The sequence below is a fragment of the Erinaceus europaeus genome, chromosome 13, assembly GCF_950295315.1.
Source record: "Erinaceus europaeus chromosome 13, mEriEur2.1, whole genome shotgun sequence".
Classification (NCBI taxonomy): Eukaryota; Metazoa; Chordata; class Mammalia; order Eulipotyphla; family Erinaceidae; genus Erinaceus; species Erinaceus europaeus.
This window is the reverse complement of record NC_080174.1, coordinates 42,336,806-42,352,303: the sequence shown is the minus strand read 5'-3', so window position 1 is coordinate 42,352,303 and position 15,498 is coordinate 42,336,806. Positions and strand designations below refer to the sequence as shown.

The 15,498-nt window shown below is 47.1% G+C and overlaps 1 protein-coding gene across 2 annotated transcripts in view; it reads left to right on the top strand.

Moving 5' to 3' along the window:
• Positions 1 to 1,072: 1,072 nt before the first annotated feature.
• SLC9A1 (solute carrier family 9 member A1) overlaps positions 1,073 to 15,498 on the top strand; it is a 58,086-nt gene continuing 43,660 nt past the window's right edge. The window contains exon 1 of one of the 2 annotated variants that reach the window (XR_009553726.1): positions 1,073 to 2,270. Coding sequence is in view for 1 of the 2 variants with exons in the window: in XM_007532488.3 (XP_007532550.1) it covers positions 1,919 to 2,270 (352 nt within the window). In the remaining variant the exon portion in view is untranslated. The remainder of the gene's footprint in view (positions 2,271 to 15,498) is intronic. The other variant, XM_007532488.3, reaches the window with a different exon arrangement.

The window sequence follows — 15,498 nt, the reverse complement described above, 5'->3', positions numbered from 1 at the left end:
GCAGACCTGCTTCACTGCCTGTGAAGTGACTCCCCCACAGGTGGGGAGCCGGGGGCTGGAACCCGGATCCTTACATCGACCCTTGCATTTGGTGCCAAATGTGCTTAACCCACTGCACTACCGCCTGACTCCCAAATTTCCATTTTTTAAAAGACTTATTTTTACTTCATATTAGGTAGACAGAGAGTTTCACATTGACAGAGAGTGAGAAGTCAAACAAACACTTTGGTACAGGCTTACACCAGGAATTTCAGACATGAGCATCTGCACTTTACCAATTGAACTGTCTCTCCAGTTGCAAATTTCTGTTTTTCCAAACAATCCAGCTTGTGGTACTTTGTTATGACAACCTTAGCAAACTAATACAACTCCCTACGTAGCAGCTGAGTACCTTTTTTAAAAATTTCTTTATTGGGGAATTAATGTTTTACATTCAACAGTAGATACAATAGTTTGTACTTGTATAACATTTCCCAGTTTTCCATATAACAATACAACCCCCACTAGGTCCTCTGTCATCCTTCTTGGACCTGTATTCTCCCCACCCACCCACCTCAGAATCTTTTACTTTGGTGTAATATGCCAATTCGCAGCTGAGTAACTCTCAACCTCATCTGCAAAACCGTAACTATAATAATGGTTCTATATGTGTGCTGCATTCTAAACATTTTTTCACAGATTATCTAATTTAGTCACCATATTCCTCTGATGGAAGCAGTACTTACTATCTCTACTTGACATGCTGTGGAATAGAGAAGGGCCTTGCTCAGTCACCTGGCAACTAAATTTATCAGTTAATACATATGCTTCACAGGGTTACTGAGGTGCTTTTGTGAGAGTTCAGATTTTTATTTGTTAGTTCTTTGTAAATAATAAAGTACTTTACCCGTGTTAGAATTTCAGTAATGTTGGAGTTGGACACCCCCCCTCCCCCCAGCCATCTCTTTCTTGATTCCTTCCTCTTCCTGTACAAGACTTCCTTCCCACCCGACAGGGGCCGCTGCGCTGCGCGGGCCCTGACAGGTCCCTCTAGCCTGCTGTGCCGGCTACTCGCTGGTACCTATAAGTGGCAACACCGGCTCCGTCAGGCAGCAGTTAGTCGCCGCCGGCGCTGGGGCCAGGGCTAGTTGGAGCGCTGGAGCTGCAAGCCGGGGAGCAGAAGCTGGGCCGGGGCGGAGCGCGGTGCGGCGCCAGGACCGAAAGGAGGGGCGTGTTGCAGCTGGCCCACCGCGAGCCAACACTAGCCCGCCCCGAGGCTCCCTCCTGCCAGGCCGTCTGCCTCTGCCTTCCGCCTCCCTCCATTTCCCCGGAATCTCAGCTCGGCTTGCCTGCACTCCCGGCCCTTCTCTGGGTGCGGAAGCTCCAGGCCGCTTTCCTGCCTCACTCCTTCCTCTCAGCCTCCGCTCCCAGCCCCCTTCGTCCTTACCCTTGCTGGATCCCACCCTCTTCTGTCCCCTTCCTTTCTCTTAGGCTCCCTGCCTCTTCTCCTAGCTGAGTCCTAGCTCCTCAGTCACTTTCCTCAGACTGGGGTTCCAGCTCCCCCCCTCCTTTCCTCTGCCTGGACTTCAGTCTATCCAGTCCCTTCCTCTGTCCCTAAGGTATCATCTTTATCACCCCCCCGACCCCCCCCCACTACACACACACACACACACACACACACCACTCTTTTTCCCAGGCCTGGAGTTCCAGATCTCTGGTCTCCTTCGTGTCCCTCTTCCCAAGTTTGTAGTTCTGGATCAAGAGTCCATCCTTCTACCCCAGAGAACTGCTTCCATAAACGTACCTCTCTAAAACATGAACTTTTCCTAGAGACTGCCCCAGTCTCTCTTCTCACCCTCTGACCCCTTGCTACCTATGTCCTTGGCCTTACTCTCACTTTGCTAAGGGTCACAGCCTGCAGGGCTGAGGGAGCAGCACGATGCATCTGTGGTCTGGTATCTGTGGCCTCTCACCACCTCGAATCTTCTCTTCCTTACTGGTGGCGATAGCATTGGTGGGACTACTACCTGTTCTCAGGAGCCATGGCCTCCAGCTCAGCCCAACTGCCGGCACCATCCGAGGCTCAGAGCCTCCCAGGGAACGCTCTATTGGGGATGTCACCACCGCTCCGCCAGATCTGGCCCCGGAGAGCCGCCCTGTTAACCGGTCAGTCACTGAGCACAGCATAAAGATGCGGAAAGCCTTCCCAGTCCTGGGCATCGACTACTTGCATGTGCGCACGCCCTTTGAAATCTCACTTTGGATCCTGTTGGCCTGCCTCATGAAGATAGGTAAGTCAAGTTTGCATCCAAGCTTCGGCCGCCACCAGTTTGGTGAGCTTCTTGCTAGTTAACTCTTGGAGGCTAGACTTAACCTGTGACCTAGGCAGCCTTTACCCTACCATCTTCTTTGTTCTCCAGCTCCAGTTATGTGGCCTCTGGTGCAGGGTCTCCAAAGATCAGAGCCAACAATCCTGCAAGGGAAGAGAGCAGGGTTAGAGCATGGGATGCTTCTGATACTAGGTGCCTTCATCAAGGCTTCTGAGCCTGAGGAACCTCCTCTGGCTGGCTTATGCTCCAAGGGGAACCATCACCCAGATGTGTGTGCAACCTAGAGGAGTGTCTTCCAGCAAGTGACACAGTCTACTTTGTAAACAGCAGCCAGTGCAGTGACATGCTTCAAGGGAGGGTGTTCCAGGATAGAGTGCATTTCAACATGGCCTGAGGAGGCTGAGTGTAGCGTGGGAATTGTGGACTGTAGGCTTCCAGGTGTGGTGGAGCATACGGAGCTCCAGTATTCTCACCTCCCTTCATCCCAGGCAGATCAGAAGCTCCCAAGCCAATTTCTGGTCCATGTCTTAAATAGTTTATGGGACAGAGGGCCTTGGAAATTGCTGAAATCTGCTTTGATGATGGAGAGGGTTGTTGGGAAGGTTGAAACTTGATCTGGCCTCAGCTTACCTCCAATTTGGAACTCAACTGTGCCTCAAGGCCATATCTGGGCCAGCTAGTCAGGAAGACTAGTGGGAGAGAGACAGGTAGAAGTGATCTGGATGTTCTGATCTGAAGATACTTTGAAACCCTTACTTTTTTTTATTTATTATTTTTTTAGAGGGAAAAGGGGAATTACTCCCTTCCAGGGGCTTAATCTCCTTGCTAGACCTGAGCACTCTGTTTGCTGGGTGGTTGATGTTGCTCACTAGAGCCTGCATAGCATAGGAGTCCCTGAGTGGTATCCAAGGGGAGGGGAGGAGGCTTTAAAAGACCCCTTTATTTATCATCTATATTCTATCACCCCTGTCCTCACCCCCAGCTAGTTGTGGAAGGCAAGATGACCTGGACTCTACTGGTCTGGATTTTAGGGGAGTTTGTGGGTCTTGGCAGTGAGCCTTGCTTCTTTCACAAGGACAGGCAGGAGCTGAGTGGTGGTGCTCAGCTGGCGTGAGGCAGACTCAGGACATGCTGCAAGACACTGTTTTGACTGATCCAGCAGCTGGCTTCCTGGTATGGGCTTTGGTACTGTGAGTTTAACAGGGCCTGTACATGGAGCTGGGCCACCTATACCTATACCCTGATGGCAGCCAGCTTCCTGGAAAAAACCAAGGACCGGGCAAAGGGAGCTGTGTGTACTGATTCTGACAAGTACATGACCTTGAACAAGCTTGGGCCTTTTTTCTGCAAGTCTCATCCACCTGTGAAACTGGCAAGAGTGTCTAAATTTGACCCTATCGATTGAGTCATGAAACTAGGTGTCTTAATTTGTTGTCCAGAACTCAGATTTGTTCTGAGTGACCATGGTGTCATTTACCTGTGTGAGACCAGGAAGAACACTCACCAATGCTGTGTATGTGGCACTCCTTTCCAAACCCTTCACCTCCCACCCGTTGTGTTAAGGTGTTGGGGGTCTCAGTACCTTCTAGTAGGAGAGTAGACAGTCATGAAGACCCTTCTGTGGGGAGTCAGGAGTTTGTCTCTGCAGGCCTGATGTCTCTAGCCCAAATGGCTTCACATTAGGATTGCTTTGTCCCCTGCAGAACCTGTGCCCAGAACCCTGGGTAGCTGGAGAACACTGACGATGCCATGGGTAAGGGTATAATTTTAGATTAAGTTAGGAAACTTGGCTTCTCCCCACCTCCCCATCCCCTTGACCTTGGGCAGTCAGTCACGCCTTTTCCACTTGTCAGTTGATCTTTGTGACCCCTTTGAGGTCTGATATTTCTGCCATTCCACTAACTTGGGTAACCCTGGGAAGTTACTCAGTTTCAGGCCTCAGTTTTCCCTTTGTAAAACGAGGAGGCTGGATATGATCTCTGAGAGCCTTTGCAGTTCCAAAAGTCTGTGTCTCTGGCTTGGAAGGGCATATTTCTCCTCTGAAAACAAAAGAGCCCTAGTAGCTACCCATTCTGGGGAAGAGACTAGAAAGGCCTGAAGATCTCAAGGGCCCTATTCAGGTAGCAAAGTGAAAGCAAAGCCCATGCCCCTCCTTTCCCTTTGCAGCACAGAAGTAACGTTAGACAAGGGCTTTACCACACTTCCACTTTACCCCCTCAGAACCTCAGTTTCCTCATATGTAAGTGGCAGGAATAATAATAGTATCTAGCTACAGCACTGCTGATGTGATGATGGCATAAATCCACACACATGAAGTTGACTTTATGCCTATAGGAAACACAGAGTGAGTGGTTACTGCCCCTGCTGGGGTGCCTCTGACCACCCTAGCACTGCATCTCTGTCTGAGCTTCCTGTAGTCTTCTTCTGAGTGGGATTACAAATCTCTTAATCCAAGGCTGACAGTGGGTGTCCTTCCTGAAGGTTTTGAGGTTTGATGTCTACCTTACTGACTTTGTTCTTCCTTCTACTTAAGCTGCTTTTATAGCTGAAGGGGGATGGGGTATCTCTATCTGCCTTAGAGGGTAAGAGTAGGGGGCTAGGGCTGTGCTCCTTATGCACTGTCAGATACCCTAGCACCTGGTGGTTCATTCTGGGGTCTGTCCTCTTGTCTCAGAACCCCAGCGTGGGTAGGAGATATGGTGGAGGCCTCATTCTGTCATCTCTGGCAGAGGCTTCCCTTGCAAGGAAGGAGCCCCACCTTTCAGAATAGAGTTTTGGGTGCAGCTCTCATTTCTTTCCTCATCACTGAACAGAATGATGCCAGAGGTGGGTGTTGAGGGGAGTTTGGGGAGGGGGTTGAGACTGAAGTCCTATAGTAGGTACTTCTGGGTTCTTGTCTAACTTACTCAGTGAGTGACAGCAAGCAAATCAGGGCCTCCCCCCCACACCCCCTATTCCCAGATTCTTGCCTTTTCCTGGGTGGGGAGAGCCTGCTGGTATGAGGAAGTTAGGATCTTGGGAGAAGTGTGATGTGTGGCAAGTCTTGAGTGAAGTCCCCTCCCCTCCCCACTCCACCCTTGTGATTGGAGTCTGTGAATTCTGCTTTGTCCCCAGTTCACCTGACTACCAGTCCAGTGCCTGTTTCAAAGGAAGGCCTCTCTCTCTCCTCCCCAGCTTGCCCCTGGCACCCTTGTGCTTGTTTGCCCCTATCCCTGACCTGAAACTTCTGGCAGAAGTCTGGGAACCCATAGAACAGGTATTCATCTTTCCACCTGGCCAGAGACAAAAAAGCCTCCCTTTGTCTTTTTGCACTGTGTAGCTGTTTTTGGTCTTGGTCTTTAAATGGCCTATTCTGTCATTTCCTCCTTAGACCCAGTCTGAAAGTAAGGGGATCATCATCCACTTCACACGCACGGTATCAGACCCCACCACTGGTTTCCTGTGTAAAGAAGACAGACTTGCCCTCCTCTTTCTCAAAAACAGACAGGAACCACTGAAAGGTCACCTTGAAATTGTCTCAAGGAATCTAGATGTGAGTCTCTAAAAAAGAGAAGTGATCTTTCTCTCTTTAGGCGAAATAGCTCACTGACCACAGAACAGTGGGAGGGGATGTTCTCTGGGAACTCAGGTAGGACATGGTACCTCTAGAAGCTCCCGGGCAGGTGGAGGCCTCCATTGGTCTCACCTTCATTCAGCTAAATGCTTGCCTCTTCTTTCATTCCTGTCCTGCACTGCCCTGCCAGCTCTGAAGGAAAAGAAAGATGCAGTCTGAAAGCTTGACCTCTGCCCCTGCCCCACCCCTCGGTACCTATGCGACCACTGGCCAAACAACCTTTTTCTCTGAATCTGATAAGTTTTATTGATAAGTTGCAAATGCCATATTCACCACCTAGGACAGAGGTAGAGATGGAGCGGGGAATGCCTGGCTCTCTGTGGCAGATTCCTCCACTGCTCAGTGTTATCTTTCTAGTCCACTCGTGCCCACTTTTTCCCCAAGCCTCCTTCCCTTCTTGTTTATCCCTAACTTTGGCATTAGGCCTAGCCTTCCCTGTGCCATCTCTTCTGTTGGGTATATATGTATGGGTGTTTTCTTGAGAATTACTATTTATTAAGTATCTACAGACTAGTGTTAGACACTTTGTAAAAGGCATCTCATTTAATCCCTACTAAAATCACATGAGATAGAGGCTGTTTTCAGATGAGTAAATAGTTCAAAGATGTGATCTATGGTGATGGACACTTGCTGTATATTTCTTTTTATCAAAGCCTCCTTAAAGGGTGCAGCTGCATCTCCTGCTCCCTGTATCCCAGTCCACAGATGTACATAGTCCTTCACTGAATAGGAGCCCATCTCCCTGCACCTGCCCTGGAGAGTTGTGTATTATTTATTTATTTATTTTTAGATTTCATTTATTAATGAGAAAGAGAGGAGGAGAGAAAGAACTAGATATCATTCTGGTACATGTGCTGCCAGGGATTGAACTCAGGACCTCATGCTTGAGAGTCCACTCCCTTATCCACTACACTACTTCCCAGACCACAGAGTTGTGTGTTTTTTTAAATTAAAAATTTATTAATGAAAAGGGGCGGAGAAATAAACCACCACTCTGACATATTCAGTGCTGGGGATTGAACTTGGGATGTCATGCTTAAGAGTTCAATCCCCTGGGAGTCGGGCGGTAGTGCAGAAGGTTAAGCGCAGGTGGCGCAAAGCATAAGGACCCACATAAGGATCCCCACCTGCAAGGGAGTCGCTTCACAATCGGTGAAGCAGATCTGCAGTTGTCTATCTTTCTCTCTCTCCCCTCTCTGTCTTCCCCTCCTCTCTCCATTTCTCTGTCCTATCCAACAACGACATCAATAACAACAACAATAACTACAACAGTAAAACAACAAGGGCAACAAAAGGGATCAAATAAATTAAAAATTTTTTAATAATAATAAAAAGAGTTCAATGCTTTATCCGCTGTGCTACCTCCTGAGCCACTACAGTGGGTAGTTTTAAGACTCTCTCTAGGGACTGGGCAGATGCCAGCAGTGGGAACCCGCTCCTTGTCTGAGAAAGCTGTAGGAGTTCTGTGATGACTTTGAGCTCCTGTACTGTCCCTGTGAGTCTGCGCAGGCAGTGAGGGTGTACCCTTTGTCCTCTGGTAGTGAGCCTACCTTCCATCTTTTTGCTGGTACCCTCTCAGTGGTCTGACCAGACTGCTTCTTCCCCGCTTGTATAGGGGAGTGCTAGTTAATGAGTGCTTTCCTTGAGCCAGCTAACCTTGGGGTTGTGATCTGCTTCTGGGCAGAAGTGTGCTGTCATTTCCTCTGTGATGACAGGAGGTAGATTAAATTTCTTTAGTCTTATAAGGCAGGTGAATTTAGTAGTCATCCTCATTAGCATTGTAATTTGTTCTGAATCACTCCAAATTCAGTGTTTAATTCTAACCTCAGAACTGAAGGTATCCTCCCTTCCTCCCTTCCTTTCTTTTTCTTTAATCCAGAGCTCCATTCACTTTCCTTCCTGGCTGACATGCTGGTTTAGTGCAAGACACCCAAAGGGGCTTTGAGGAGAGTAACTGAAAAGACACATCCATAGGACCGGGTGGTGGTACACCTGGTTGAGCACACATGTTACAGTGTTTGAGGACCCAGGTTCGAGCCTCTGATCCCCACCTGCAGGGGGGAAGCTTTGCAAGTGGTGAAGCAGTGTTGCAGGTATCTCTCTGCCTCTCTCCCACTCTATCACCCTCTTCCCACTTGATTTCTGGTTGTCTCTGTCCAATAAATAAAGATAATAAAAAAATTTTTTTAAAAGAAGACACATCCATGTTGGTCATGTGGATGGTTGTCGGGAGAAACACTGCTTCTGGAGGAGGGAACAACTGAAGAGGGGTCTTGTGGTAGTCTGGAGCCTAGGTCAGTTCAGGGCTGAGTTCTTCTAAGCCCTTTGAACCTATCTGTACTGGGGTGAATTTCTCCAGGAAGAGAAAGAAGAAGCAAAGAAGTGATTTGTAACTGAAAGAGAGCCAGAGCACAGGGGAGCCTGCAGGTGGAGGGAAGTGTGGAGACCTGAGATCAGATCTTAACTCTTTGCTGCCCTGCTACTGAGCCATTGTTTCTCAGCCTGTAATACTTTTTTTTTTTTTTTTTGTCAAATATTTACTTGTGTTTGCTGCCATTTGTTAAGCTTGTATTTTAGAGGCTGTATCAGCTACCTGTATAGCTAGAAACTGGAGTGTAGCTCACATCTCTGACTTCAGAGCCCATGTTCTTTCAATTCCTGTGTCCTGGCTCCCTTTCAGTTCAGAAGTTTGATTTTTCCCATAATCACTTTTGAACAGGGAAGGCTTAAAGGTTTTAGTATGTTATGTCGGATCTCTGAGTATCATTTCTTGGGTTTAGGAGGAACTCTTCTGTAAGTCCCACTGTGAAATAAGTAACTCTTCTCTGAAACAGAAGCATTCAGGAACATAACAGGCATATGGATGTGGAGCTGAGGGGCCCCAGGCTCCCTTTGGGAATGCCAGCCTGCACACAGCTGCCTGTCCCCACCTCCCCCAACTGCTCCCTTTTTCTTCCATGGTAGGGAGAGAAGGCTCACTCAGCAAAGCTAGGGCCTGGGTTATTCCTGAGTCATCCATCGCCTGTGTGGGCCTCATTTTGAAGCTCTCACTCCCCCCCTGCAAACATCTGAGTCAGACATGTCTCCCCAAGGTTGTCTGCACACACTGCACTGGGCCAAACCGCCTCTTTAGATGCTGATAAACATCAACTGATACTTGAATGCAACCCGTGATTATATGTGGGTATTTTTAATCTTATAGACTAATCTAATTTTAACTGAACTGAGTTTTGGGCCTAGATCAGGAAGGCCTGCCCCTCTTCCTTGGGATCATGCTGACTTCAGACTCCTCCCCCTCACCACCACTAAAGCGCACCTAATATGCAGGACCAATTGGGGTATCTAAAAGGCCAGATCTAGAAGAGAAAACACAAGTAGAACCTGAACTGGAATTGGTGTATTGCACCAAAGTAAAAGACTCTGGGGTGGGTAGGGAGAATACAGGTCCAAGAAGGATGACAGAGGACCTAGTGGGGGTTGTTTGTATTATTATGTGGAAAACTGAGAAATGTTATGCATGTACAAACTATTGTATTTACTGTTGAATGTAAAACATTAATTCCCCAATAAAGAAAAAATGAATAAAAATAATAATAAAAGGCCATATCTGACCCCTGAGGGCTAACAGTGACCTGCAGAGAATCTGGAGTTCTTCAGATCACGCTTACAAGCTCTTTACTGGAAAGCTATGTCCAACTCTGAGTGAGATTTAAGGTGAGATGACCTGTTCTTCCCCAGGTCCCTTTCTCAGTCCTTTGGGGATCACTGACCCCTAAGTCCTCCATACTGATTCTTCCACCATGCTTGCCCTGTTTCAGACTAGGCCACTGAAGGTGGAGGGAGTGAGTTCACAGCTGTGTGTCAGGCATAGCCTACAAACTTGCCCAAATAATAAATAGCTAACACTTTCATAGCACTTGACATGTGCCAAGCAAAGCTCATAAAAGCAGTGCCTGTTTGCTGGCCAGACAGGACTGAAAGCAGCTAATTAATGCATCTGTTTGGGATGGGGTGGAAGGGCCAGTAAAACTGCTCACTTGGAGAGTGCATTGCTCTGTGCATGACCGAGATTCAAGCCCCACGGTGTTGAAGGAAGTTTTGGTGCTGTGTTCTCTTTTACTCTTTCTGCCTCTATATTAAAAAAAGGAAGGAAGGGAGGAAGGAAGAAAAGGAAAGAAAAAGATGGGATGTAAGAGGTAGGTCAGCTGAAAGCAGTCATAAAACATTCGACTTGTGGTCCATTGCAGGACCAAGAAGAGTGAGGCTCAGGCTCTGCTCGTTAGGAGCTCCCACAGGGCTTAGGAGAAAATAGTTCAGCTGAGAGGCTGGGCAGACTCCCAGGAGAAGCAAAGTTCAAGTCCTGCTCTCTACCTCCTGAGCCACATCCTTGGGCAGCCAGAGGCAAAGTTCCAAGGACAGAGTAGTCCCTGTGGGCAGGGTCAGGAGTAGTCAGAGAAATCAGCTCAGAGTAGCCAGCACCTCAACCAATCCTAGGATACAATCCCTATGAGACTGAAACCACCTTGAAGACAAGGCCTTTTATCTGTGCCTGACACAGAGTAAGGGGGAATGAATGAGTGATTTCCATGTAAAGATAAGTTCCATGTGACACCTTTGGGGTAAGACAGGACACCAACATGACTGTTCAGAGAAGAGGGAGAGCATGGACTGGAGAGTCAAGACTAAATGCCACTCCAGGCAGTGTGGAAAGCAGCACTCACAGGAATGCTGTCAGCATCAGCTTCCTGTAAGTGGCGCTGCCTGCCACCTCTCTTCCTCCTGGCTCTAAGGGTGAATCTGTATGGCCATCCTTTTGGGCTGGGTGGAGTCTCTCTGGGAAAGTCTAGGTCTGTTTGGTCTGCCCTCCATTTGTATAAGTAAAAGCGAGAGAACAGAACTTCCTCAGGGAGCTGCTAGAGAGTCCTAATTGAATTGTGCTTTTCCTGAAAAGATTCCTCAACCCATCAACCTCACCGTGACTGTGAATTACTGAGACCAGTGGCCATAAAGTGTGCAGAAAGCAATCTGGTTAATTTGTAGTTGAACCTGGGCAGGCTGACTTAGGGCTTCTGTTTGTTTTTATGTGTGTGTTGGGGGTGGGCTGGAGCCAGAATCTCCTTTCTGTGGCTAGCTTATTTTTATAATATGAATAAGTAACACTTGTTTATGACAATAAATAAAAAATAAAACCCAACAGAAGTAAAAGTACAGTAAAAACTTCCTACTTTACTTCTCCTACTGCCACTGCTGTTTTACTCCTCAGAGGTTACCACTGTTGGCCTTTTCAGAAGCTCTGTACGCATATATGAGAGTGGGCAGATTTAACTTTAATTTTTTTACCACCATATTATTATTGAAACTTGGTGCCTGCACCATGAATCCATCACTCTTCTTTTTAAAATTTATTTTATATTTTAAATGAACACACAGAAATTGAGAGGGAAGAGAGAGATAGAAAGAGAGACACCTGAAGCACTGTTTTACCGTTCCTGAAACTTTCCACCTGCAGCTAGAGACTGGGGGCTTCAACCCTGGTCTTTGAGCATGATAACATGTGTGCTCTACCAAGTACCTGCTGCCTAGCCTCCAGACATAACTTTTGTAAAGCTGTTTGTGTTGAGGAAGAAGGATTTGGGAGTCAGGGACCCAAATTCTAAATTCTAGCTTTGCCTCTTTCTTACATATTGACACAAGTAAGCCCTTTCACCTCTCTAGGGCTTAATTTCCCAACCTGTGAGTTTTAGCTGTTGAAGACACTCTGGGATTTTCTGGCCAGAAAGGAAGTGATCCTAAGGAGCCCCCACCCTGGTGAGCCCTGGACAGACAGTGAAGTCCTTGGAGGGGATCTCGCTGCCCTGTCCTTGGACAGAGGGACTGGTGTTGTCATTGGGTCCCAGCTGTGTAGCACAGACCGGAATGGATGACTTGCCTTTGTCCAAGATCTGTTTCTGAGATGCTTCCTGAGTCTATGATGACATTCAATGGACTCATGAACCCTCTAAAATGGTCTGTAGAAATATATATATTTATCAGAGTTATTGCTGGGGCTTGGTGCCTATATGATGAATCCACTGCTCCATTTTTTCCCTTTTTCCTTCTCTCTATCTTTCTTAATTTGATAGGACAGAAATTGAGAGGGAAAGGGGAGATGAGAAGAAAGAAAGATACCTTCAGCACTGTTTCACCACTTGTGAAGCTTCCTGCTACAGGCAGGGACCAGGGGCCAGGCCCTTGCACATGGTAATTTGTGCACTCTGCTGGGTGTGTCACCACCCTGACCTCCCCTGGTCTGTAGATGTTTGTGTATGTTTGTTTTGGGCTTGGTTGTATTTATTATTTTTTTAATTTTTAAAATTTCTTATGCATTGCTAAGGCCTCTCAAATGCACAATTCCACCACTCCTAGCTAACTTTGAATAAGAGAAAGAGAGAGAGAGAGAGAACGAACCAGCCTGGGCTGTATGCATGACAAGGCAGGCCCCTTATCTAGTGAATTACCCTCTGGCCCCATTTGTATATTATCATAAGAGGGAGAAGGCCAATAGTAGTGATTTTTTTTTTTTTAATGTCAGTCTTTTTTTTTAAGTATTTATTTATTTCCTTTTTTGTTGCTCTTGTTTTTTTATTCTTGTAGTTGTTATTTTTATTAATGTTGTCGTTGGATAGGACAGAGAGATGGGGGGAAGACAGAGAGGCGGAGAGAAAGATAGACACCTGCAAACCTGCTTCACTGCTTGTGAAGCGACTCCCCTGTAGGTGGGGAAGTGAGGGCTTGCACCGAGATCATTACGCCAGTCCTTGCGCTTTGTGCCATGTGAGCTTAACCTACTGCACTACCGCTCAATGCTACCACACAACTCCCAATAGTAGTGATTTTTAAAAATATTTTATATATTAATTTATTATTGGATAGAGACAGACAGAAATTGATAGGGGAGGGGGGATAGAGAGGGAGAGAGACAGAGAGACATCTGTAGCCCTGCTTTACCACTCATGAAGCCTTTCCCCTGCAGATGGGGACCTGGGTCCTTGTGCACTGCAGTGTGTATGCTTAACCAGGTGTGCCACCGCCTGGCCCCAATAGTAGGGATTTTTTCAGAGGGTTCTGTGACACTGCACACACACACATACACACACGCACACACACACACACACACACACACACACACACACACACACACACACACACACACACACACACAGAGGGAGTGTAGAGTTTCTGTGCTTTGCACCATGAGGATGTGAAAAAGTTTAAAGAACAAAGAAGTGATATCTAACTCTGGTATTTTCCTGGGATCTGGACTGTGGAACTCCTAGACAAAGGAGGTGAACTCAGTCAGAAACAGTGAGCTGTATCCCGGGAGACAAGCAGGGCTCTGTATAGTAGAGAAAAACTTTACTGGATTGAGGATCCCAGCAAATGCACTAACTCCTGCCCCCAGACTCCAGTGACAGGGTATCCAGTTCACACCAGGGACATAGATCTCCCTTGTTTTGTCTTTTTAAGAGAGAAAGAACCAGACATCACTCTGGTACATGTGCTGCTGGGGATCAAGCTCAGGACCTCACACTTGAGAGTCCAATGCTTTATCCACTGCACCACCTTCTGGACCACCTCCTTTGTCTTTTTCTTAAAGCACCTAGAATTCAGGCACCTCTGAGACTCTCTTCGGGGAAGCAGCAGAAACAAGGGGGAACCTCTGAAGGAGATAGCATTTGAAGGTGCAGTACCGGAACCCCAGCTGACTGCTGCTGTTTCTTACACGGAGGGTCCCCATGTCCTATTCTCACTGCTTCTGGGAGTGAATAAACTTAGAGAATATTGTTCTGCCTCTAGGGTATAGAGGATGGAAAGAAGCTTTTCTTAGCCTATGGCCCCAGGGTCCAAAGGGGAATGAGAGGTTTTGATACAGTCTTCTCCTTTTGTGTTGAGGCCCAAAGAAGTTGTGGCCCAGTCCCACATGAATTAATGAGAGGGGCAGGGCTCTCTCAGTTCTGCTGCCTAACCCTGGGTCTCCAGACAGTAAGCTTGCATCAAGAGGTGGGGCTATGGCCTTTGTCCTGGATGTTAGTATATCTAAGTGTTGATAACATGGCAGTGGACCCTTTAAATCTACAGAAAGGCCACTTCCTGCTGGAATGTCTGTCAGGGCAGTCATTAGGCCTCAGCCACACCCATTATCACAGGGGAACCAAGTGCAAGGCTCCAGGCCTCAGAGCCAGCCCACACAGACTTTTGCACATCAGACTACTTAGACCTATATAGTCCATCACAAGCCAGGCTGCTATGCTTTTCCTACCCTCTTTGCTATCAAACTAAGGAATGAGATCTGATCTGCTCTGTCAGGGCCCACAAGAATCTGGATGCCAGACCAAGGGGGCAGGATGCCACTATGAGGTAGGGCCCGCTACCTTACCTAGCTGTGCATGATCCTGAATTCGGGTTACAGTTTGGTAGGGAGGAGACAGGCACCTCTCCTGCCCCATCTTTCTGGCCTGCCTGGTTGGGATGAACTCCAAGAGGCTGGATAATCGCTTTCCCTTAAGGACCTCAGAGACTGCTCTGGGAAATGTGATTCTGATACAGAGCAGTTAGGCAGTAGAAAGTGGGTGTGATTTGAGATGCAGATAGAAATTGCTGAAGGTCGGGGGTCGGGCGGTAGCGCTGTGAGTTAAGCGCACGTGTTGCAAAGTGCAAGGACCAGCTTACTTAAGGATCTAGCTTCGAGCCCTGGCTCCCTGCCTGCAGGGGTGTCGCTTCACGGGCGGTGAAGCAGGTCTGCAGGTGTCTATCTTTCTCTCCCCTTCTCTGTCTTCTTTTCTCTCCATTTCTCTCTGACCTATCCAATAATGACGACATCAATAACAACAACAATAAAACAACAAGAACAACAAAAGGAAATAAATATTTAAAAAAAAGAAATTCCTGAAGGTCTAGAAAAGAAATACCTCCCCATCTGGAAATATTAGGGGAGGTTTTATAGAGGTGATCATTGAACTAGGCTTTAAAGAATAGGTTGGATAGTCAGGGTGGCCAAGTGGTCTAAGGTACTTCATTCAAGAATAGGTTGGATCAGGCAGAGGAGATACCATGATTGGTTATACCGAAGACACTGATGCCTGAGGCTCTGAGGTCTCAGGTTCAGTCCTTAGTACCATCATCATAAGCCAGAGCCGAGCAGTGCTTTGATGAATCTCTCTCATATTAAAATAAAGTAAATAAAATTATATATATTTTTAAAAAGAGTAGATGGTGGTCCAGGAGGTTGGCACAGTGGATAAAGCACTAGACTCTCAAGCATGAGGTCCTGAGTTCAGTCCTCAGCAGCACATGTACCAGAATGATGTCTGGTTCTTTCTCTCTCTCCTTTTATCTTTCTCATAAATAAATAAATGAATAATATATATATATTTTTATAAAAAGAGTAGATGTAGGATCTTGATGTGGTGCTTCAGTGAAAGGTTCTCTCTAAGGGCTGCCAGAAGTTTCTGTTTGGAGTAGGCTCTCTGGATTGCAGAGGTATATCCCAGAGCAGTTAGTTTCCTTTGGAAACATGGTGGCTAGGGACATAGGTCT